Source organism: Erpetoichthys calabaricus, chromosome 13 (genome assembly GCF_900747795.2).
Source record: "Erpetoichthys calabaricus chromosome 13, fErpCal1.3, whole genome shotgun sequence".
NCBI lineage: Eukaryota > Metazoa > Chordata > Cladistia > Polypteriformes > Polypteridae > Erpetoichthys > Erpetoichthys calabaricus.
In genome coordinates this window covers 93,254,981-93,279,614 of record NC_041406.2, presented here as the reverse complement: position 1 = coordinate 93,279,614, position 24,634 = coordinate 93,254,981, and the positions used below count along the sequence as shown (strand labels likewise).

At 40.6% G+C, this 24,634-nt stretch overlaps 1 protein-coding gene and 1 long non-coding RNA gene across 2 annotated transcripts in view; both read right to left on the bottom strand.

Moving 5' to 3' along the window:
• Nucleotides 1-1,838: 1,838 nt before the first annotated feature.
• LOC127530066 (uncharacterized) lies at nt 1,839-5,769 on the bottom strand. Its single transcript, XR_007936598.1, has 2 exons — nt 5,117-5,769; nt 1,839-2,970 (listed from the first exon to the last, which is right to left on the bottom strand). It is a non-coding gene; the product is annotated as an uncharacterized LOC127530066 (long non-coding RNA).
• A 3,056-nt stretch (nt 5,770-8,825) lies between these two features.
• Nucleotides 8,826-24,634, bottom strand: part of cap2 (cyclase associated actin cytoskeleton regulatory protein 2) — a 135,070-nt gene continuing 119,261 nt past the window's right edge. The window contains exons 8-13 of the mRNA XM_028817267.2: nt 23,351-23,525; nt 19,379-19,554; nt 17,584-17,707; nt 14,184-14,266; nt 12,815-12,955; nt 8,826-9,063 (exon numbers count right to left, since the gene is read on the bottom strand). Of these exons, the coding sequence (XP_028673100.1) occupies nt 8,980-9,063; nt 12,815-12,955; nt 14,184-14,266; nt 17,584-17,707; nt 19,379-19,554; nt 23,351-23,525 (783 nt within the window). The 3' untranslated portion in view covers nt 8,826-8,979. The remainder of the gene's footprint in view (nt 9,064-12,814; nt 12,956-14,183; nt 14,267-17,583; nt 17,708-19,378; nt 19,555-23,350; nt 23,526-24,634) is intronic.

The following is a 24,634-nucleotide window of genomic DNA, read 5'->3' as shown; positions in this document are numbered from 1 at the left end:
GGTATTGTATCTTAGGGTTGCCAGATTAGAAAATTAGAAATACGGGACACTCTTAAAATCTCTCTCTATATTACTATATATATAAATTTATACATGCCCCCTACACACCCAGACCAATATATTATATAAAAGTAGAGACATAAGTTAAAAACATAAAGCAAGGGTTTTAATGGGTTATGAGGAAAACAAAAGTAAAATCATTTGAAAATTATTTAATACAAGCTAAAAAAAATTCTGTAAAAGTGAAATCATTTGAAAATATTTATTTAATACAGACGACAGATAAATATTATTATTATTTAATAGAGGCAAAAAGTGGGCGGTGGCGAGTAGTAACAGCACCCTTTGTTGACCGTCACTGTAAGTGTCAATGCTGATCCAGAACTGCACAGCAGCGCGGCTGGAGAGGAACACGGTAAGAGTGTCGCTGTCCTCAGCCAATCAGAGCAACTGAACAAGTTACAGTCAGCAAAGCAGCAAACACGAGTTTCCTCGTTACATTTGGGTTATTTTCATCAAGAGAATCTGAGAAAAGAAGGTATATTCTATATATACAGGTATATATATATAAGTCAATGTGTGTATGTATGTATGTTCCAGCATCACCTCCGAACGGCTAGAGCGATTTTCATGAAACTTGGTACACGTTTCTAATTGGTCAACTAAAAATACTGTAGGGTGAAATCAGCCCTAACCCACCTACTTCTGGGTAGGATGGGGGGGTGATCTTGCGGTCGTGTATGCACGTTATCATCCAGTTGACACTCGGAACGACCACCAGAGGGCGAACTGGAGGTGACTGGCAGCATTTTTTATGTTAGAGCGCCACCGCGCCCGCCTGTTGCTTTTGAAATTACAGTTGGCCGGTTCCGAGCGTCAACTAGATGATAACATACATACAAGACTGTAAGACAAGAACATTAGTGACTCTTCATTGTTTGTTCATTTATTTTTAAAGTTGTAAATTATATTTTTCTCAAACAATTAAAAAAAAACAACTTTATTTTCCTCCTGGGCAACGCCGGGTATTTCAGCTAGTTGCTTATAAAGTTACAACTAAGTACCGTAAGAAGGTAGCAACAATAAATTATTATTATGAAATTTGAAAATGAACTAAATATGGGTCATTGGGGTGTCCCTGAAAGGTCAGTACGGGACAGGAGACAATATTATCAAATATGGGACATGTCCTGTACATATAAGGGATGTCTGGCAACCGTCGTTAGTACTGTATTAACTGTTATGGATGCAATGAGAAGTCCATCAAAATAACCCATTTATTGGCTAACTGAACAGATTACAATATGCAAGCTTTCGAGGCAACTCAGGCCCCTTCTTCAGGCAGGTTTTCAAAAGGGGACTATTGCTTGTTACACATTTCACCATCACCGGAGTCCCATCCAGCGATCAGAGGTGCCACCATGTCATGGAAAAAGCGGTTTAGAAAATGGATGGATGGATGGAAGATATAGAGGAGTAAGAATAACTTGACACTTACACATAGAACACTCATACAGAACTGTGGACAGTCTGTCCCGTCCAAGGCAGCGCTTATACATTGATTTCAGTCCTCAAGTAACCCTAACCAAGCTGCAGGGCCAAATAAGAAAAGGTACCATTGAAAAAGGAACATCATGGTGTGCAAAATGAAATAATTTTCTAACAATTACTTAAAAATAAAAATGGTGTCAAAAGTAGAACCATGTGGGTAAAAACAGTATTTTGTACCATTTAAATTATTCAGTAGCTTCCCGTTCTGCAATCCAGCTGCAAAAACTTCAGGAAGAAAACCACGCGAGATGAGCTTTTTTAGGGACTTTGATTTATTTATTTTTTCCACGTGATTCCCCTCAAATGGGATCACATCTAGTTTGGGACCTAATGAGGGCAACGACCTGTTAAAGGGGTTAGTCCGGAATGCAGGAGACAATGCAGGACACCCTGATTTAATATTAAGAGCAATTCAAAGTTATATAACGAAATGAAAGTGCACAGGCGGTCTTTCTTTCCGAAATGAATAAAAGTGATTTGACGGAGCCATGCGATGGGCTTTACACGTAGCCACGGAAATGATCGTTTTGATTTGCGTTCTATTAATCCGCATCCGACTTGCTCCACTTTCAGTCGTGGACAGGTGGAGACTTTCCAGCCCCTTAATAATCCCCACTTTCCCAGTCTGACCCCCTTTTCTAAACTGGCAAGCCGAACAGCTAGCACGACGTGTGAATTTTTTTCTTGTAAGTTCCGATTCTTTAAAGGGGTTTATTTCTGTTTGAGGAGCTCCAAAGAAGTTAACAATCTAAACTCTGATTCTTTGTACTGGAGGAGTTTATTAGAGTAAATCATCCAGCAGGGGGCACCCCAACTCATCCGTCGAGAGCAACCCTGCCACGGCTGGCCGACTATGAAAGTCTCATGAATTTCAGTTTGCCATATTTTTATTGCAAGTAGAAATGTAACAAAGCTTTTCCCTGACTGCCTGCTCCCAAAAATTTCATATTTCACCTTTCAATGACTCTTTGGCGCAATGCTGCTGCTATCCAATACTCTCCTTCACGCACAATTCCATCTTCAGTTTTGTTTAATACCCCAGTTTGAATGGCGGAGAATTGGTGGCTCTGAGGCTAGGGATTTGCCGGTTCAAATCCCGGAAACGCCACTCCACTTCGTTGGGCCCCTAACCTGCAATTGCTCCGTCCTGGGTATGACATTAATCTGCATCAAAACCTGGGGGTTGGCACTCCAGCCACCATAAAAAAAACCTCACACTGGTTCCATTTCCATCTGCACTAGTGTGGTGCTGAGGTGTCACCCGCCACATGGCTGCACTGGGTTCCTGAGTTGGTTTGTCATGTGGTGGGTGCAGCAATGTGCTGTATCAGCGCCTGCTCCTAACACCTCTCTCTCTCCAGTTTGAATGGATGCTGACTACAATTTAACTTGTCTTCAGGCACTTGGTTAAAACCGCATCTCCCAGCAGTCCCTGCAGGGGCTGGTGGGGTCAAAGGTGGTCGGAGTGGCATCAAAGGATTGGCAGGTGTTGTATTTTGTGTACCTGTCTGGCTGCCTTCTACTGTTTAACCGTATTTAGTCGTTGTGTCCTGGATTGTTTTGTTGTTGGGGTCCAGATTGTCTTCTGTCTACCTGTGTGCTGAGGACTAATAGGGGGTCATGGCAGGGCCGTTCTTAGCAGTTTGAGGGCCCTACGCAGTTCAGAAATGTGCAGGCCCCGGATATCTGGTCTGGGGGAGCTCAGGAAGGTGTTCTAATAAAACATCTGGAAAAGGCCTCAGATGATTAGTAGGCCTACATGTACGCTTGTGTGTATGCAGAGTGGTAAAATATTGATTTTGTTCTGGATCTGGTAATATAGGGATACTACATGATTTTATGGGGATCTCTCTGAATGAACCCGAAACAATTCTCTAAAATTAACGTTTGCTATAGTGCATTTGGCAAAGTTACGACGGCGTGACAATATTATTAGGGATTTAGGTGAAGATTGTAATTTGGATAATAAATTGCCATTTGTTAATAAGACTAAGAGATGCACTGAACTGAATTTCCTGGGACTGGCAACAGACGGCTGCCGTGCCAAGGGCATGACAGGGGCCCCAGGCCCACAGCCCGACAACAAAAAAATAAATAAATTGTAAGTCGGGGTCGGGCCGGGGCCTATGCAGATGCGTAGTTCGCGTATGCCTAAGAACGTCACTGGTCATGACCTTCCAGCAAGAACCGTCCACCTGTCTTCACCATTTTCAGGGACTACCGGTAGGACTGTTTTTTTCATTCCCTCACAATGCACAGATCACTGGACTTACTATCGTCATCATTCATTACATCCGGTGCTGTTTTCCATGGACTTTGCTGTGGGGGGTTGTTTTGTGTTTATATGTTTAATGTAATTTCACCGTAGGGGTACAGGAGTGGTATTGTTTCCATTTCATTATACAGTAATCCCTCGCTATATCGCGCTTCAACTTTCGCGGCTTCACTCTATCGCGGATTTTATATGTAAGCATATTTAAATATATATCGCGGATTTTTTGCTGGTTCGCGGATTTCTGCGGACAATGGGTCTTTTAATTTCTGGTACATGCTTCCTCAGTTGGTTTGCCCAGTTGATTTCATACAAGGGACACTATTGGCAGATGGCTGAGAAGCTACCCAACCAGAGCGCGTATTACCTATTAAATAAAACTCCTCAAATATATTGTGAGCACGGGGGCTGTTCGCACCCCTTGAAGATACGGCCGCTCCTCAAAAAACGCTGAAAGATTACCTTCACACTGCTCTCTTCCTTGCTGGGCTTAAATATGGCTGTTTTGTCAAGCGATATGCTTCCTGCATGGTGCTTCGCATACTTAAAAGCTCGAACGGCGCGTATTGATTTTTAATTGTTTGTTTTTCTCTGTCTCTCTCTCTCACTCTCTCTGACATTCTGTGCTCCTGACGGAAGGGGGTGTGAGCAGGGGGGGCTGTTTGCACCACTAGACGATACGGATGCTCCTCTAAATAAATGCTGAAAGGCTACCTTAACATTGCTCCCTTCCTAGCAGCTGCGTTGTCCGGCGGTGCTTCGCATACTTAAAAGCCCAAACAGCCCTATTGATTTGTTTGCTTTTCTCTTTCTCTCTTTCTGACAGACTCTGCTCCTGACGCGCACTCCTTTGAAGAGGAAGATATGTTTGCATTCTTTTAATTGTGAGACGGAACTGTCATCTCTGTCTTGTCATGGAGCACAGTTTAAACTTTTGAAAAAGAGACAAATGTTTGTTTGCAGTATTTGAATAACGTTCCTGTCTCTCTACAACCTCCTGTGTTTCTGTGCAAATCTGTGACCCAAGCATGACAATATAAAAATAACCATATAAACATATGGCTTCTACTTCGCAGATTTTCACCTTTCGCGGGGGGTCTGGAACGCAACCCCCGCGATCGAGGAGGGGTTACTGTATTCTTTAATTGTTGTTTGATTCCCATGCGCATTATTTTGACTTTGTTTGTGAGGATGTGTGAGCCGGGCCAGAGCTGGGACCATCCCTGGGATCTCTTCCACAAAAATAAATAAATCACCGTCATCTTCACGGTGTGAATCTTAGCGGCACCGGACCGCTACAATGTTTTCTGTTTTTCTCCCCTAGAGAAGGATAGGTCGGTTATTTTTGAAACTGGTCACTTTGTTTGGCTCAAGGTGGGTGTTTGAATTGACGTTCTTTATGATGAGATTCATCGAGTCCAATCAGGAAAAGCTTGGGTTGCTACTGGAAGAAGTGTTGGTGAGGCCAACAGGGGGCACATACCCAGTAGTCTGAATGTGGATATCAATGCCCCAGTGCAGTGACGGGGACCCTGTGCTGTAAAAATGGTGATATCCTTCCAATGAGACGTAAAATCAAGGTGGTGACTCTCTGTGGTCATTAAAGCATCATTTTTTAATTTTCGCAAGGGGTTATTACCGTTTATACTCGCGTATAAGTCGAAAAATTTATGTCTTAAAATTCATTCAAAAAAACAGGGTCGACTTATCCACGGGGCAACACAATTGTCCATAGAATTTGGGTAATGACATTGTACACTCAATGCTTCACGGTGTTAAGTCACCGGTCATCTGCCATTTCCCATGGTCTTTGAAATAATTATAAGCCAGCAATACTATTGCTAATTAGCTAGTTTTTTTCTAATTTCATTAAATAATTCTTTAAACTGTGAAATACTTGAATTTGAGCATTAGCTTTTGCAGGTTTTGGATAACAAACATACCATTAGCTGCCACGTGCAACCAGATTTGGAATCAAAAGAACCAAGGCAACACACGCGATGGCGGTAACCGGAAACATACACTCAACATTCATTTGGTGCAACGTTTTTGCAGCTCTTTATTAAATTTGCATTGAAACATTGGAACCGCAATTCATTGGAAGAAGCTCGAAGACCCCACATGCTCTGCATTATTAGCCTACGTATATTTAATTGCAGTTTATTAGTAAAATAGATCAATATATTAAGTTAAACTTCTTAACTTCAGAAGATGATGCCATCTATGAAGACAAAGAATCAGCAGCAGATGATTCAACAGATGGCGACAGCGAAGAGGACGATGTTTATGCTGATGACGTCACGGAAGAAGACTTCACGTTTCATTCGGACATTCTGATGATGAAGAATCGGACTTTGAAGGATTTGAAGAAGACACTTAGGGCCACCTTATTATATGCGAGGGACTTGAATATGAATTTATTTGAAATATTCTAACTTTAAGTGAATAAAAAAAAATGTTTTTGGAGTTTTAATTTTGGCTTTCTAAAATTCTTCAAAGATTAAAATGTTGAAAGTCTGGGCCCAGGTACATTGGGTATAATTATGAAATTCAAAGAATTTGATAGCTGTCAAGTTTTACCCTCGACTTATACGCGGGTCATAACAAATTTCATAATTTTTGGCTTAAAAATACACTCGACTTATCTGCGAGATCGACTAATACGCGAGTATCTACGGTAATACATTATTATCCAGCAATAATTCTGTCATTTATATGTAACATACAAGGAGAAATTAATTTCACATTGTTGAATAAAACTGCATTGCAGAATAAGATGGTGTTTGTCTAATTAGGGATTTCCCACTGCTGGATTTTCTTTGAGGACTTTTTAGAATCTCAGGAGCTTTTGTAGCATTCCCAGCACAGGAACTCGGGCCGGTTGTAGTTCCTGCTACTTTTTTTAGCTCCTATTCAACTTGGAACTATCGTGGGCGGGGTTTGGGCAAGGAATTGTGCTGATTGGTTGACCTCAAACACTGTCTCTATCTTACAAATCTGTTAATAGTTTGGACTTTGGAGAGTAATCTGTGAAAGTGGAGCACCACACCACTCTTCATAGTTGCCTCCCTGGTGTGCCACCCAATGCACCCCAGTGAAGCATAAACAACCCCGTGAAGTCGTGATCTCTATGAAGCACTAAGGTGGGAGGTTTCCCCCGTCAACTCCCTATTGCGCTTCACTTCGCACTGCAGCACTCGTCACTGCAAATCTTTAGCATAAAGGTTACAGTTCCTGTTGCATGGTGGGACAGCAACGCACGTAAGTGGCCCAGGGCCTACAGCGTACAGGAGCTCATGGGTTCCTGAAAACATATTTCCTTCTGTGGGAAAATGGTCCTCAAAGTGCAAGAGAAGTACCTCGTAATATGTATAATTTACATTTCCTTATTCTGTCTGGCTGGTAATAATCAATATGTTCTGTAAGTTTTCAGGTAAGGAACGCGGAGGTTTTGAGGCACGGTTGTTCTCCTCACTCATCATGGTGCTGCAGAGTGGCTGACGTGATGCATGTTGATTAGCACATGCAAATAAGAATTTCACTGTCCTCTACACACATGACAGCAATAACTCTATACATCTATTTCACTTCTCATTCTCCTCACCTGACATAAGACTACAAAACAAGTTGCCCAACTCCGGTCTTGACTCTAAAGAGCCGTCAAACACTTACGTCCCACCTAGCCATGTGTTTCAGGGCATTAGCTTGACCGACTATTCATTTCTGGCAGATTGCAAGCTTCTGAGCTGAAGGAAACAGAAGTTTAGCCAAAGTGCCTTCCTTGACTCAAACCCCGGCAACAAGATTTAAGAAGTCAAAGCCTATTTGAAGCAGAACTGTCTGCATTTCTGCTTCGATCCTATCAATGAAATGTAGGAGCTTGGCACCTTTTTGTCAGAACAAGTATGGCCAGTGAGCGCATCTGTGGAGCTCCATTACTAAACCTGAAGTTTGCCCAGCTTTTTTTGTGGGTTGTGGGCTTCAAAAAGATTTCTTTTTCCCTATAACTGGCAGTCTCTTCAATTGTCGATGTTGTTATTTTTGAATTGCTCTTCTGTAGGTGTGCTTTTCTAGGAGGCTTTGCTTTAATGATGACGGAACCGGACCCAAAATCTGGAGACTGTTCGGGTGGACCACTAGGCTCCCTGTGCTTAACTTCTTTTCAAACCTACTAGTAGACAAACTTCAAATTCTTCTGAGCAAAACTGAAGATCTCTCCTCCAATACTGAAAATGTGATTTTACTGCACATTAACCATAACCTGTGTCATTCATTCGAACGATCTGGTATGGCTTTGCTCAAAATAATGGCATGTCTCAATCAAATATGATTGCCGGATTGCGGGTCGTTAACAAAGCGGCCAACGCTGTGAAAAGTGGGGACAGCGATAGGAGCGTGACTGGATATTAAAACGAGCCTACAGTGAGTAATGAAAAATGAATTTACGCCTAAAGCGGTCATTTCTCTACGGAGCCATTTGCTTCCATATGGTACAACACAGTATAAAACAGAGAACTACTTTATTGCTCATCACCGTTTGTTGATGTGCACTTGCATTCTGCTACACAACCAGCCTTTCCTACCAGTTCATCGAGATTGTAATCTGATCACATTTTCCACAAAACTGGCACCAGGTTAAAGATCAATGGATTTAACCCAAAGAAAGAGCTTAACGAACTGTCCTTATCTAGTAACGGGATACATTTTCTTCAAATATCCCATCCAGCTTGTCTTCTATAAAGGTGGTCTAACCTGGAGCCATTAAACCTGAGGACATTCATTACCCATTCACCAATCAAGAGTCGATATACTTTTACACATTTGGTTCCAACAAGAACAAGATCTGGTACAGCTTGTGTGTCCCTTTGCCGACTGTACTGTTGCTGTCATAAGGCTGCATTTCCTTTAAACAAAAATACCGTAATAATTAAAAAAAAAAAAATTAAAAAATCCCATACATCGGGATATCCTGTAAAAAGTAAAAATGCAACAAACCAGAAGCTCACTGTAAAAATGCAATGAAATGCGAAAACATTGATTTTGCAACCAGGCTTGCAATCTTCACAATAACACAGTACTCCTGAACCGGTATTTTTAAACCCTGTATGAAGTCGCTAAAAGGCTGGGAGATTGCCAACGCGAGTATTCAAATGATATTAGCCGGCAATCTCCGTTGGTTCTGTGACTAGTCTGGAACCATCCCATACAGTCTTGTACTGCTCAGGAACAGGGAATTCCTTCTGTTGGAAGAGAAGAATAAAGAGTATTAGTAAAGCTGCCTCCTTTAAGACATGAGTTGCTTTAATACGTTAAAGTAAAACACGATCGTCGGACTATGGCTTTCAGGGTAAAGGGATATGAATGAAAAGAAACAACAAATTACAAACAAAGTGATGATAAACACTAAAAGGAATGGATGTGTGAAAGAAGTAAACAAATACAAATCACAAACATCTAATACTAATAAAAATAATAATATGTCACGTGTGTGTTTTGGTGATGGTAATTTCCCACCGGACCAGGGGTTGGCACTGAATACCAACGCCTTCTCTTATCCTCCCTCTGCAGAACGAAAGACTGACAGCCACTCCATCTTTGACGTCAATTCCGTGTCCTGGACCCTCCCCTTCCTGCCACTTGAACGCATAACCGAGAAAATCGTCCACCTTGAGTCAGATCTGTGAAGACGTCTCCGCAATTGTTGCATGTTTATCTTTGCTTGAAGCCTTTCAATTATACAGAGTCACCAAGGAGGTGCCCCAGTTCTTTATCGTTGTCTGTGTCCTACTTTACTATTAATAATAATATTATAATACTGCAACCCTTTCCCGGGTGAATATACAACTGATAATAAACCTGAAAACAAATTCTTGAGCGAACAAAGTAAAAACCCACATCTGAAGCCGAGTTTGGTTCAGCTGACTTGCTGCCTTTGTGTGATACGCACCGAGTGTGCATTGCCGGGTTACATTTGTGGTTTGCTGTACTTTCCATCGTTTCCCACTTTGTGAGTTTATTTGGAGTGTATTTCAGTTCTTATTGATTGTAATTTTTAGTTCCCCACTATCTCTAAAGCAAACTGTTCTTTCTATACAATTCGATCTTCATTTCTCTTTTCTTCTAAACCTTCCAAAACTTTGTTAACAGTACAAGATTACAAATCAAAGCATTACATTCAGGAACACAAAACTGAGTGCCATTATGAACAAAGCTGAACATCCTGAGTGGCACACTAGTATTGAGTCCTCTTAGCCAACAAATTAGGCAGAAGTGCGTCAAGAAATGCTACTGGGACTCCTTAATACCAACAGAAATATGCCTCCATAATGACTTAGTGGGAGTGCTCTGTTATCTTTAGCCAAATAAACGCTTGAAATATATCACTCTGTGTGTAAAGAATCTGTACAATAGGCAACGTTTTCAATGATATTCTAATTTATTGAGATGCACCTGTACAGTGTCTTTCTCTATCTATCTATCTATTGTTGCAGGAGGCTAGAAGGACCGAAAGGTGGCGCATTCGTCCTCCGGGCCACGAGGTGAGGAGCAAGGAGGCTCAAGCCCATTGGGGCCTCTGGTCATCGCTAGGGGGCGCCCTGAGCCTCAGAGAGCCTAGGAAACGTCTACTTCCGCCACACCCGGGAACATGGACAACAATCCTTCCAGAGACACCCGGAGTGCTTCCGGGTGCTCTCCTGACACTTCCGCCACACCAGGAAGTGTCATCAGGCAGAGCACCTGGAGCTCATCCAGGTGAGAATAAAAGGGGCCGCCTTCCTCCAATCAGGGAGCTGGAGTCTGGAGTGGGAGCAGGACTAAGCTCCCGTGGAGAGAGGAAAGGCGGCCCACGGACAGTGAGAGAAAGGCCTGTGATAGCGGTGATTAGTGCTGGGAGCACAGAGTGCTGTGTGGGACTGTGTATGATGGAAAAGAAAATAAACGTGTGTTTTATAAAGATGCGGTGTCTGTCTGATGGTGTCCGGGCTTGTCTCCATCTATCTATCTACAGTGCATCCAGAAAGTATTCACAGCGCATCACTTTTTCCACATTTTGTTATGTTACAGCCTTATTCCAAAATGGATTAAATTCATTTTTTTCCTCAGAATTCTGCACACAACACCCCATAATGACAACGTGAAAAAAAGTTTACTTGAGGTTTTTGCAAATTTATTAAAAATAAAAAAACTGAGAAATCCCATGTCCATAAGTATTCACAGCCTTTGCTCAATACTTTGTCGATGCACCTTTGGCAGCAATTCCAGCCTCAAGTCTTTTTGAATATGATGCCACAAGCTTGGCACACCTATCCTTGGCCAGTTTCGCCCATTCCTCTTTTCAGCACCTCTCAAGCTCCATCAGGTTGGATGGGAAGCGTCGGTGCACAGCCATTTTAAGATCTCTCCAGAGATGTTCAATCGGATTCAAGTCTGGGCTCTGGCTGGGCCACTCAAGGACATTCACAGAGTTGTCCTGAAGCCACTCCTTTGATATCTTGGCTGTGTGCTTAGGGTCGTTGTCCTGCTGAAAGATGAACCGTTGCCCCAGTCTGAGGTCAAGAGCGCCCTGGAGCAGGTTTACATCCAGGATGTCTCTGTACATTGCTGCAGTCATCTTTCCCTTTATCCTGACTAGACTCCCAGTCCCTGCCACTGATAAACATCCCCACAGCATGATGCTGCCACCACCATGCTTCACTGTAGGGATGGTGCCAGGTTTCCTCCAAACATGATGCCTGGCATTCACACCAAAGAGTTCAATATTTGTCTCATCAGACCAGAGAATTTTCTTTCTCATGGTCTGAGAGTCCTTCAGGTGCCTCTTGGCAAACACCGGGTGGGCTGCCATGTGCCTTTTACTAAGGAGTGGCTTCCGTCTGGCCACTCTACCATACAGGCCTGATTGGTGGATTGCTGCAGAGATGGTTGTCCTTCTGGAAGGTTCTCCTCTCTCCACAGAGGACCTCTGGAGCTCTGACAGTGTGACCATCGGGTTCTTGGTCATCTCCCTGACTAAGGCCCTTCTCCCCCGATCGCTCAGTTTAGATGGCCGGCCAGCTCTAGGAAGAGTTCTGGTGGTTTCGAACTTCTTCCACTTATGGATGATGGAGGCCACTGTGCTCATTGAGACCTTCAAAGCAGCAGAAATTTTTCTGTAACCTTCCCCAGATTTGTGCCTCGAGACAATCCTGTCTTGGAGGTCTACAGACAACTCCTTTGACTTCATGCTTGGTTTGTGCTCTGAAATGAAGTGTCAACTGTGGGACCTCATATAGACAGGTGTGTGCCTTTCCAAATCATATCCAGTCAACTGAATTTACCACAGGTGGACTCCAATGAAGCTGCAGAAACATCTCAAGGATGATCAGGGGAAACAGGATGCACCTGAGCTCAATTTTGAGCTTCATGGCAAAGGCTGTGAATACTTATGTACATGTGCTTTCTCAATTTTTTTATTTTTAATAAATTTGCAAAAACCTCAAGTAAACTTTTTTCACGTTGTCATTATGGGGTGTTGTGTGTAGAATTCTGAGGAAAAAAATGAATTTAATCCATTTTGGAATAAGGCTGTAACATAACAAAATGTGGAAAAAGTGATGCGCTGGGAATACTTTCCGGATGCACTCTATCTATCTATCTATCTATCTATCTATCTATCTATCTATCTATCTATCTATCTATCTATCTATCTATCTATCTATCTATCTATCTATCTATCTATCTAAAATCCTTTGTGTTCAGAAACAACAGCATTCAATAATAAACTACTGACTATATCTGTTAACTCTGTACTTGAATGGTGCACAATGTAAATACTGTTTAAGAATTAAATGCTTCTACGTAGTTTAACATGTAACTCATTTTTACAAATGGCCTCATTAGAGAAGTCTCTCTGATGATCTTTCCCACTTCTACTTTATATAGTCATGGGCCACATTAATATTAACATTTTCATTTTTTGCCTTTAAAAAATCAATTAAGAATGAAACTTACATAATCCCCATCTTTTGGGATCAGAATGTTCATTTCTGAAGACTTGGCGCTCACAATCTCACAGTTTAGGGACTCTTCACTGAGGTACAGGTGACATCCTTCAGTTTTATTGATGGAAATGGTTGGCACTTTACCGATCACCTATATAAAAAAAAAAAATACAAGCACACATTCAAGAAACCCTGTATAGAATGTTGTTCAATTTGGAATAAAGTGTAATTTTTGTTTATTAGAAATCATAAGGGGAATGTTTCCAAAGATTTGCTCAAAGTAAATGTTCACATTTCAACAAGGAACTGCATTCTTACTACATTACACTTTTGAGTTCTGAAGAAGTTCCAGTAACGTTCGGGCTGGGGAGCAGGAAAGAAGGTACATCGCCTTCAGTCTTTTAAACTGATAATCTGTTGTCTTTGATATATCTGGTATACAGTACTCCCATAACAAAGGCTAATCTTTATTGAAAATGAAAATAAAGAAAAATTTAGTCACGCTGTGGTCAGTACAGTTTGTTACAGAATGCGATAAAAAGAAAGCCCCCTTTGCTTTTGCACTAACACCCCGTCGTGTGTTTAGTCTTGTATTTGAAAATGTTGTAGAGGAATGATGTTTCAACATGAATTCTTCATTTAATATGCTTTTTATGCAACATGTAAATGCTCCTAACCCATTAACTGCTGTGTTTGGTGGGCTCACAGAGGGGCTTAAAGTGGAGAAGGACAAACAAACTGTAATGGCCTTTACTTCACTATTGACACGTAGGCTTATCTCGCTCAACTGGAACAATCCTAACTCTCCTCTGTTAAGTCAGTGGGTAACTGATGTTATATATTATCTAAAATTGGAAAAAATCAAATTCTCACTTAGAGGATCTGTATAAAACTTTTTAAAACCTGGCAGGGCCTAATCAATAACATTTTAGAATAAGCATTTATATTGGGGTGGGGACTCATTTCTCTCTTTGCTACTCTCAATAGTTTTACTTTGGCTCTTGGCCTTCCTCTCTTTCTCATGGGTGGGGGTTGACTTGAATTTAGTTTTTTTAAGTTTTGACTTGATTGTATGGAATGTTATATGTTTTTAATAAATTCAATAAAATATTTAAAAAATGCTATGTTTTAAAATACTTAAAAACAAATAACCCTCCCAGATTAGAGCAGAGCAAATCCAACTGGCATTGTAAGGACTTTTGTCAGTTAGACTGGACACGTCTTTGATTCTTTGAGCTGTTTTTCTCCAGTTGAAAAATTATGATTGTCTCCCTGGCCTGCCTTCTCAATTCCTCACCACGCTGCTGCTCTAATGAAAAGGAAATCTGTTTGCCACCAGGAAAAGAGAAACATATGATCTGAGTGAATGGGAAAGTTACCTGGATCTGAATGTCTCTGGAGTTAATGATTTCCACAATGCCAACCACATTGTCAAACACCATGGCCAGCTTTTTACAGTTATCTGAAAAGCAAAGTCATTATATTATATCACATTTTTAAGAAAGAAGAGTTGGTGGAGCACAAAAATACAGTACCTGATAAGAACTGTAATATAAGAATCCCCAAAGATAAAACATTGCAGTTAACAAGCCTTTACTATGAAAAAAGGTCTTGTGTCTTGTGCATGTGAAGATCTGTCATAAAAATGAAACCTTTGCAATATTATTTTAATGGGAGTAGCATTGATTATACAAAAATGCCTTACAGATGCATTCAGGCTAGCGTCATTAAACAAATTGCGTTAAAGTAATCAAATCATGAGTGCAGATAAAAAAATTAGGAGTGCTCTCCCCTCGACTTTCTCGTATACTCAGATATGGGGGTGGATATTTGAGAAGTAAACTGCAAGACAGTGATTATATTTTTATATTATGTACATTAAATATCCATCAACAACAAATCAAATTAAATTAATAATATATTGAACAACTATTCTAAAAGTAAAGTTGAATAAATCGGACTCTGCAGCTGCATGAATAAAAAGTTAGTAGAAATAGCTCAGTATTTGACAGAAATTTACGTTTTATACCTAATGCTTGTATGCAAAATTTGGTTGACCTAAGTGAAAACGCACTCAAGTTATCGTGTTTACACACACACACACACACACAGACACAATTGCAAAAATGGTATTTTCAGACTCAGGGAGATCTAAAACATCGAGATTCATCAAAATCTCGACATCAAATTTTTGGACGATTACAATACTTTCTCTATACAGTGGAACCTCGGTTTGCGAGTAACTTGGTTTACGAGTGTTTTGCAAGATGAGCAAAAATTTTTAATAAATTCTGACTTGATAAACGAGCGAGGTCTTGCAGTACGAGTAGATAGATAGATAGATAGATAGATACTTTATTAATCCCAATGAGTAGTATGTATACTCTTTGTCTGCTGAGCGTCATGTGATCACAACTAAGCTGATGGTTCTTTTCTGTCTCTCACTGCGGGATTGTGGGTAATTGTCTCCTATTCTCTGTCTGAGTCGGCATGCCTCACTCATAGTAAACATCCGTATGAGCGTATACTGTTTACTACAGCATTAGCATTGTGACTGTGTGTACGCGCGCGCTTATTTGTGTATGTGTGTGCTTGCTCGCACGAGAGTGTGTGTGTGTATGTGTGTATGTTTGTGTGCACGCGCACGCTCTTGTGTGTGTGTGTGTGCGTGTGTGTGCTGTGACGTGCGAGTCCCCGTCTTGCACACTAAAGCACAAAGCTGAGTTTCAGTACTTTAGCAACACCAGCTTTATTCAGCTTGAAACAGACACAGCAGTCAGGCAGGGCCCTGCGCATTTATAATGTTCCTTGTATCACCCATCGACGGCAGGCGCTTATAGCATGTCCGCGATCTTTTTGGATTCACTTTTACGGCGAACTGCTACAGTGCTGGGAGACTGCGATTGCTTTGGGACGCTCTTCCGCGTGTCGTCCCATTGGGTGGAATCCCACAAGAGTTTAGAAACTCACTCACACCAGCCATGGTTCTTTTCAAAGGTAAAGTGCAAGTTAATTTGTTTTATGTATTTTTACTTTATATTTTGTATTAATCATTTTTATATGAATAGTTTTGGGTTGTGGAACAAATCATCTGAGTTTTCATTATTTCTTATGGGGAAATTCACTTTGATATACGAGTGCTTTGGACTACGAGCACATTTCTGGAACGAATTATGCTCGCAAACCGAGGTTGCACTGTACTTCGTATACGAGACAGTAAAAAAGTCAAAGTCAATAGCAAGACCTGAAATTTTTCATTTTATTATTACTCAAGAAAAACTTGTAAACTACATTCAAAGGAGCTTCTAAAATGGCCACCACACGGTCAGTCACCAATGTGAATGTTTGCCCTGCAATGGCTTTGATGAAGGAGGACGCTAACAACATGATGAGTGCTCGACATTTTAAACTAACAAGTGAACAATAATAATAATAAAAAGGTAACTTACAACTTAAAAAGTATCACAAAATGATGGTAAGCAACACTTAAAGGCCAAAAAATAAGTTTGAACTGTTACAGGAAGTGGTAGCCACCAAAGACTAAGAAATGATATAAGAGCTCTTGGTAGTCATAGTTATTACACCGTAAGTTTCGCCAACAACATACACAGCAGTTAGAGCGACATAACCACATACGTCTCATTTGAGAAATTGTAAGGCATGGCCTCCCCAGTGAGTCTTTAGATCAGGGGTGTCCAACTCCGATCCTGGTGGGCCACAGTGGCTGTAGGTTTTCATTCTAACCTTTTTCCTAATCAGTTTTCACTGTGAATTAATTCCTTTTCCCTTCATTTTAATAGCCATGTTTTTAAGAATTCAGTCCTCTGAATTGATTCTTGTCCTCATTAAATGGCAGCAAAACAGAAATGAGATGTGAAGCGAGCCAACAGATGACCAGCTAAATCGGGGATTCAAACTCCAACCAACTTCACTCCAAACAATGACTTAATGAGAAGCCGATTCTTGCTGTTAATTAAACTTATTTCATTCCATGGCTTGTTGCTGCTCTTATTCTGCCACATCAGACATTTCTAAAACTGTTGATTTTCTGTTTTTTTTTCTCAGAACACCCTTAAAATGTTTTGAAGATCAACCTTACTGAGACCGTCACCTTTCTTTATTCTCAGATATTGTGTGATGGGTACTGGTGAGCTGGTCATGTGGCAGCTCATTTTGTGTCTCATCGTTTGGCTGCTAATTTAAGGCAAATGTCGATAATTAGCCGCAAAAAGTGGTCACTAATGTAAAAGATGGTTAGAATGAAAACCTGCAGCCACTGCGGCCCTTCAGGACTGGACCTGGACACCTCTGCTTTAGACAATATGAAGAAATGATTAATTGGCCAATGATGACAAATGGCTGTTCTTCTTTCTTAATACCTGATTGGAAATGCAGTTATAATCATTATCATTAAAATATGCTGAGAAAATGTGCACAGTCCAATAACAAATTACTGTTAAAATAATAATAATAATAATAATAATAATAATAATAATAATAATAATAATAATAATAATAATAATTCATTACATTTATATTGCACTTTTCTCAGTACTCAAGGTGACTTTTCATCACTCACAGCTCCCATTTCTGTCTTCACTGCACTAGCCCACCTTGTTTCTCATGCCCGCCTCACTTGCACATCCCATCTCAGTCAGTGCCTTTGCGTTAGCTTTTCTGACTTTCCTTTTCATGAATGATCATACTACATGTACCCAAAAGAGTTTTTCCATATGTTAAGCCGACAATGCTGAAGTTTCTTAAAAGAAATCAACTCACCCACTATGATGGAATTAACTTTGCCTTTTATCTGCAGTGTGGAGTAGCTGCACTTGAAGACATAAACCACTTGTTTCAGCTCAGCTTCAGAAATGACAAGGTCATTGGCATTATCTTGGTACTCCTAGAAAAGGAAAATATGGTGATGTATTTCTGTGATGTAAAAATCAATTTTGAGAGATTTGCAGCCAGGGAGCTAACTGGTTTTGGATTGTCCTGAAATATCTAAGCTTCAAAACAAAAGGATAAAATAGCACATAGAGGTCAATTATCCATTACTACGTAGCTGTCCCCCGCGATTAGAGGTGAAACAGGACAGACAGGACGGCCCTGCCCGGCTCCCTACTCCTGATGTAGGCCTGCAGCCTCTGTCTCGGCTTAGCGTGAATATATTGCTCCTGCAAACGAACTATGATTCTTAGTGAATGTGAGAAGTTGCAAAATCAACCGGAATGTTCAAGAAAATTCTAAAAAAAGCCAGATGTAAATCCGTTAAGTAGTTCTCTTGTTCGCTAGCTAAGCGGAGGTAAGATACACCCCGAGGCTGGTACGTGAGTGAGGAGGGCCCCGCTGCGTGTCTCTCGGATTCACGCAAACAAATCGGTACCGCAAGTGAACTATGATACTTAACGTAATGCGAGAAGTCGCAAAATCAACCGGAATGTTCAAGCAAATTCTAGAAAAAAGATGATCTAAATCCGTTAAGTAGTTCTGTCGCTCGCTAGCTAAATGGAGGTAAGATGTGAGGCTGGTGCGTGAGTGAGGAGGGCCCCGTTGCGTGTCTCTCGGATTCACGCAAACAAATCGGTACCGCAAGTGAACTATGATACTTAACGCAATGAGAGAAGTTGCAAAATCAACCGGAATGTTCAAGCAAATTCTAGAAAAAAGATGATCTAAATCCGTTAAGTAGTTCTCTCGTTCGCTAGCTAAGCAGAGGTAATTGCGAGGCTGGTGTGTGAGTGTGGAGGGCCCCACTACATGTCTCTCAGATTCACACAAGTAAATCGGTACTGCAAGCGAACTTATGATACATAGTGCGATGAGAGAAGTCGCAAAATCAACAAGAATGTTGCAGCAAATTATAGGAAAAAAACCCGATCTAAATCCATTAAGTAGTTCTCTCGTGAAAAGCAGACAAACAGACAGACATTGGATTTTATATACAGAAATGTGATTAAAAGTCAACAGGTTCTGAAAGCTATTGCCTAGAACAGCACTGTCCCCTCAGTAACGCATCAGATTTATACAAGATGATGTGTTGACTAGTTTTTGAACCAAATTGTACAAGAGAAAGAGGCACTCTAGAGGAACCCTCAAATACTGTAATTCTGCAATTAATTATGAATTCTTCTCATCAGTTGCTATTGTAATGACCTATTTTATGATCAGAAAGGTTAGCATCAGACCAGTAAATAATTATAGAAATGTTAGAGAATAGTTCAGGTAATTTGGTTCCTAGAGTCGCAAAGCCTACTGACGCTCACATCCAAATTTTTTCCAGTTAGGTATTGGAGAAATTAAGAGAGAGTGCATTTAGTAGGAAATCTGGAAGCACTTCTTCACTCACAGCATTTGGGGAATCTTGAACAAACTATACAGTCAGTTGACTGAAGAAAAAACTTCTGACCACTTTTTCTTCTGATTGGATGACACGGGACAACACTGCTACTAGCTAAACAGAGAAGTTCAAATAATAAAATAGTTCCTTCTCAATTAAAAAAAAAAAAAACTGTAAAACCTCCGGAATCCGGTCAATGACCAAGACGTGGCTCAAGTAGCCATATTCACCTACCACTCTCCACTTCTTGCCTTCGAGTTCTAACACTGGCAGCTTATTCTGGGGAGCTGCTTTGGGGCCTGACGAGCTGGACGTCTGACTCTTAGTGGGAGATTGCCGGCTGACTCCTCCTTGACTCCGAAGCCCAGGGTTCTTGTGAGTTTTCTGATCATCTGACACATGTCGAAGCCCTAATGTACACAGAGAAAAATTGAATTTCTGAGATTGGTGGAAGAATTCCAAACATTATTCCATATATATATATATATATATATATATATATATATATATATATATATATATATATATATATATAAACATGTTAATAGTTTACTGTCAAATAATGCAAAGAGTACGCGATACGTGTTTCGCCCTTATTTGGGCTCATCAGGCGTACTCACTCTACTGCACCCCTTGCGGGGATTGAACCTTGGCGTCAGAAGCGAAGCCCCTTGTGGCATGTGGTTCGTTTATTTGACAGCCTGGAGATCGGAGTAATTACATTCATAGCATTCGTAGTCTCACACACAATCTGATTGTATGGGTGGTTACCTACCAGGTAGCGCATGTGGTTGGTCTGGGATGTTTGCAATAATGCTTGTGTGCTTTGGTGTCTCCACATTATGGGCCCGTGAGGCACAGCCCCACCACATGTTTTTTTTAAAATAAGTAATTTATGATTACAATAGTTATAACAATCCTTGATATGATAGATTTATAGGTGTTAGAGTTATTATTGTCACATGTGCAGAGAACCTTTGGCGTATTAAACATATGCTCAATGTAATTTCTTACCTAGAAAAATCTTGTTCTTTTATAGTACTAGGGAGCAATGCCCCCTGCTTGTTTCGCTTGCTAACCCCTGGGCCTGTGCTACGCGCTAGCCTCTTTGCAGTTCTGCTGCTCGCGTATGGGGATGCGGATGTACATTTAAAAACTCACTTTAATTGAGGTTTAAATCTATGCTGCTATATTTTGTCAGATAGTTACGATGCTAGAGAGGATCACAATAATCTAATGACAATCGACACAGACCAGGCCTCAGCATGTCCTTATTTGACTGATTTTTTTTTTTTGTGATGCTAATGATGTATGAACTTGCACATCTTGAAAGTCATTAGCAAAAGTGGGACAGATATTATTAGTTAGGCAAGTTAATGTTCACATTAGAGACCTCTATACACAGAAAGGAAAACTGTGGTATGGCCTCACCAGCACTTTCATTCAAAAAGTGCCACTTCTTGTGTGGAAGTCACACATTTCACCTTTGTCTTCATGGGTTTACCTCTGGGTACTGAGGCGTTCACCAGACATCTCAAAGATATGCTGATTAGGATAAAATGTGACTCTAAATCAGGCTGATGTGGATGTGTTTGAGTGGGGGGTGGTAACCGATACTGCTGGAAAAGGCTTGGGGGGGGGGCTGCAACTGGATACAGCAGATAGATAGATAGATAGATAGATAGATAGATAGATAGATAGATAGATAGATAGATAGATAGATAGATAGATAGATAGATAGATAGATAGATAATGAAAGGCACTATATAATTCATAGATAAATAATGAAATGCACTACATGATAGATATAGATAGATAGATAATGAAAGATACTCTTAGATAGATAGATAGATAGATAGATAGATAGATAGATAGATAGATAGATAGATAGATAGATAGATAGATAGATAGATAATGAAAGGCACTATATAATTCATAGATACATAATGAAAGATACTTATAGATAGATAGATAGATAGATAGATAGATAGATAGATAGATAGATAGATAGATAGATAGATAGATAGATAGATAGATAATGAAAGGCACTATATAATTCATAGATAAATAATGAAATGCACTACATGATAGATATAGATAGATAGATAATGAAACATACTCTTAGATAGATAGATAGATAGATAGATAGATAGATAGATAGATAGATAGATAGATAGATAGATAGATAGATAATGAAAGGCACTATATAATTCATAGATAAATAATGAAATGCACTACATGATAGATATAGATAGATAGATAGATAGATAGATAGATAGATAGATAGATAGATAGATAGATAGATAGATAATGAAAGATACTCTTAGATAGATAGATAGATAGATAGATAGATAGATAGATAGATAGATAGATAGATAGATAGATAGATAGATAGATAGATAGATAGAAAAGGCACTATACAGAATAAATATAGATAGATAATGAAAGGCACTATATAATTCATAGATAAATAATGAAATGCACTACATGATAGATAGATAGATAGATGATAGATAGATAGATAGATAGATAGATAGATAGATAGATAGATAGATAGATAGAAAAGGCACTATACAGAATAAATATAGATAGATAGATAATGAAAGGCACTATATAATTCATAGATAAATAATGAAATGCACTACATGATAGATATAGATAGATAGTGTAACGAATGGCCGGGTCCCATGCCCGGCCGAGACGCCCCTGCTGTGTATGTTCCGGGGGAGCAGCCATGGACAGCTGAATACCTCCCCCAGGGCGCTTGGTGGCAGCCTCCCTGGCCAACGCTGATTCCCCAACCTTTCGCAGGGCTCCATGGGAGATGGAGTCCTCCACAGCTTGGTTGGGGCCCGGGGTGGCCGCTAGGGGGGGCTGTCTCCTTCCAACAGCCCGGCTGGACGAATCTGCAGCCCCACCCGGAAGTGCAATTAGGACCAGGTGGTCAAGCACCTGGAATGCTTCCGGGTGGGATATAAAAAGGGCCAGCCACTACCACTCAGGGAGCCAGAGTCGGGAGGAGGAGGACTAAGCCTGAGGAGGAGTGGTGGTGCCCGAAGGATTGTTGTGATTATTGTGAGTGTTTTGGGACTGTGTTGGGCCTGTGGGACACGGGGAAGGCGTGTCCCACAGCTGAAGAAAAATAAAAATCTGTTTATTTAAGTAAGTGCCTTTGTGTCAGTCTGTGCCGGGTCGGGTGCTATATAGTGCCTTTCACAATAGATAATGAAAGATACTCATAGATAGATAGACAGATAGATAGAAAAGGCACTATACAGAATAAATATATAGATAGATAATGAAAGGCACTATATAATTCATAGATACAGTACATAATGAAAGATACTCTTAGGTAGAAGATCAAGACATTTCATAACAAACAACAGCAGCCCCCTCAAACACACTCAACAGAAATACTAAAAAGAAGAGGATGTCTGACTTGGCTAAAGATAATGGAGCACTCCCAGTAAGTCATTATGGAGGTGTATTGCTGTTGGTATTAAGGAGCCCCAGTAGCATTTCTTGATGCACATTTGTTAGTCCAAAGGATTCAATGCTAGTGTGCCACTCAGGATGTTCAGCTTTGTTCATAATTGCCATCAGTTTTGTGTCCCTTCTCTCCTCGACCTCTACCTCCAGCAGGTCCAGAGTGTGTCCCATAACAGAGCCTGCCTTTTTTTTTAATTAGGTTGTTGATTTGGTGGGCTTCTCTTGAAGTGGTGCTACCAGCTCAGAACACCAGACTGGCCATCACAGAGTTGTAGAAGATGTGAAAGATGTCATTGTCCACATTAAAGGAGCGCAGTCTCTTAAGAAAAAAGAGGTCTGCCCTTCCTTATACAGCTCATCTTAGTTACCAGTCCATGATAATAATAGTAAAAATATATTTAGGATAACTTTTAACTTTGACAGTACTGCGTTTTGATCCTTGCCTGTTTATTTTGACCACATCTCAACTTCTGGTCCCTTTCCATTAAAAACCTGGCATCTCCATCTATGTCAGTGTACATTGACAAGGCCTGCACTAAACAGTGAGACAGCAGTGCTGACCAATGTGTCAATGTGTCATCTTATTGGATAGCAATTCAAAAAAATGTTTGCATCAAGCATGTAAGGTTCTGAAATAAATTCAAATATCAAGAAGCCACTGCAATGTAGACTTTTGGTTTCTGACAGCTGATAAATGTGCTTTGGGTGCATCCTCACCTTTGGTGATTGCCTCCCCTTGATTGAGCTCTGCAAACAGTGCTGAACGCAGAGCGGTTGAATCCGATTTTGAAACCTCTTGAAATAGAGGGGGTGGTCCAGGGGGTGGTGGAGGAGGTGGACAAGGTAATGGTGCTAGAGAAGCAGATAGCGATACTCCTGAAGCAGCAGGACCCTGAAAGACAAAGAAACAGGTCATAAGAGGAGAACTGGCCACTCGGTCCAAATAACTGGATGACAAAGAGAAGAAGCACAGCAAGGAATTCCATTGTCTCAAATTAAATGGCCGTTAGGATTCCAGAACTCACATCATCACACATTTTTCCAGTTAAGGACTTTATACAGTGTGACCAAAATGGACAACCCCCCCCCCACCTTTGACCTTCCTTGAGTTGTACTCCACACCTCCACAGATAGGCAGTTTGTGAGGCTTAAGGACTGTGTGTCAGAAATGGTGGTGTGTAATTCTGGAGCTCCTTGAAGGAACCATCTTGTCTGTCTTCCTGTTCACCTTCAACGCAATGGACATCTCTGATAAAGTGAGGTCCGCGGCAGATTGGCGGTTTAAGTAAATAATCGCCACACTCGCTTATTTTCGGGGAGGGAGTGTGGTAGAGTGGCGAGAATGGTTCCCGTCCTGGAGAGGCGTTGGTTTTAAAAGGGAAGCCCTGGGGACTGAGCATTTTAAAGAAGACACCTATCTGAATTTTAACCTCGTTTTTAACTGATTTTTCTCTATTTGTTGATTTTAACCTCCACCAGCATTTCAGTGTTTTTGTGGATTATTTATTTATTGAATTTTTTTGAGCACTGCACTTTTTGGACACTTTGGATTTTTTTTTTTTTACTAATAAAAGCCCTTGCACTTTTCACCATCACCCTACTTGGTGTGTTTTGTCCTTCTCAGCTCAGCTCATCTAGTTACGTTATCGGCGGTGTCGGGGTCAAGATGCTCCCATTATGGCCGACCTGCACCGTCACAACATCCAGTATAACACCAGTGTTTACCATGTATACAAATTCTCAGATGACTCCTACATCATAGTATGGCAGTTAGATCAAACTTTGCTATCTGAATATAATTTGAATTTATTAAAAAAAAGGTCTTATTTGAAGGCAAAAGCTGACATTCGATTGTAAAAGAATGCTTGTTTGTTTTACCCGCACTAATTTTACTTCAGATGCACTACGCAGACTGATTTGTTTTCGCGCTTCACTTCCGCGATCAGCCTTTTTGCTTTGTGCCCTCCCCCACCATAACCTATCATCTTTGGGGGAGGAGCG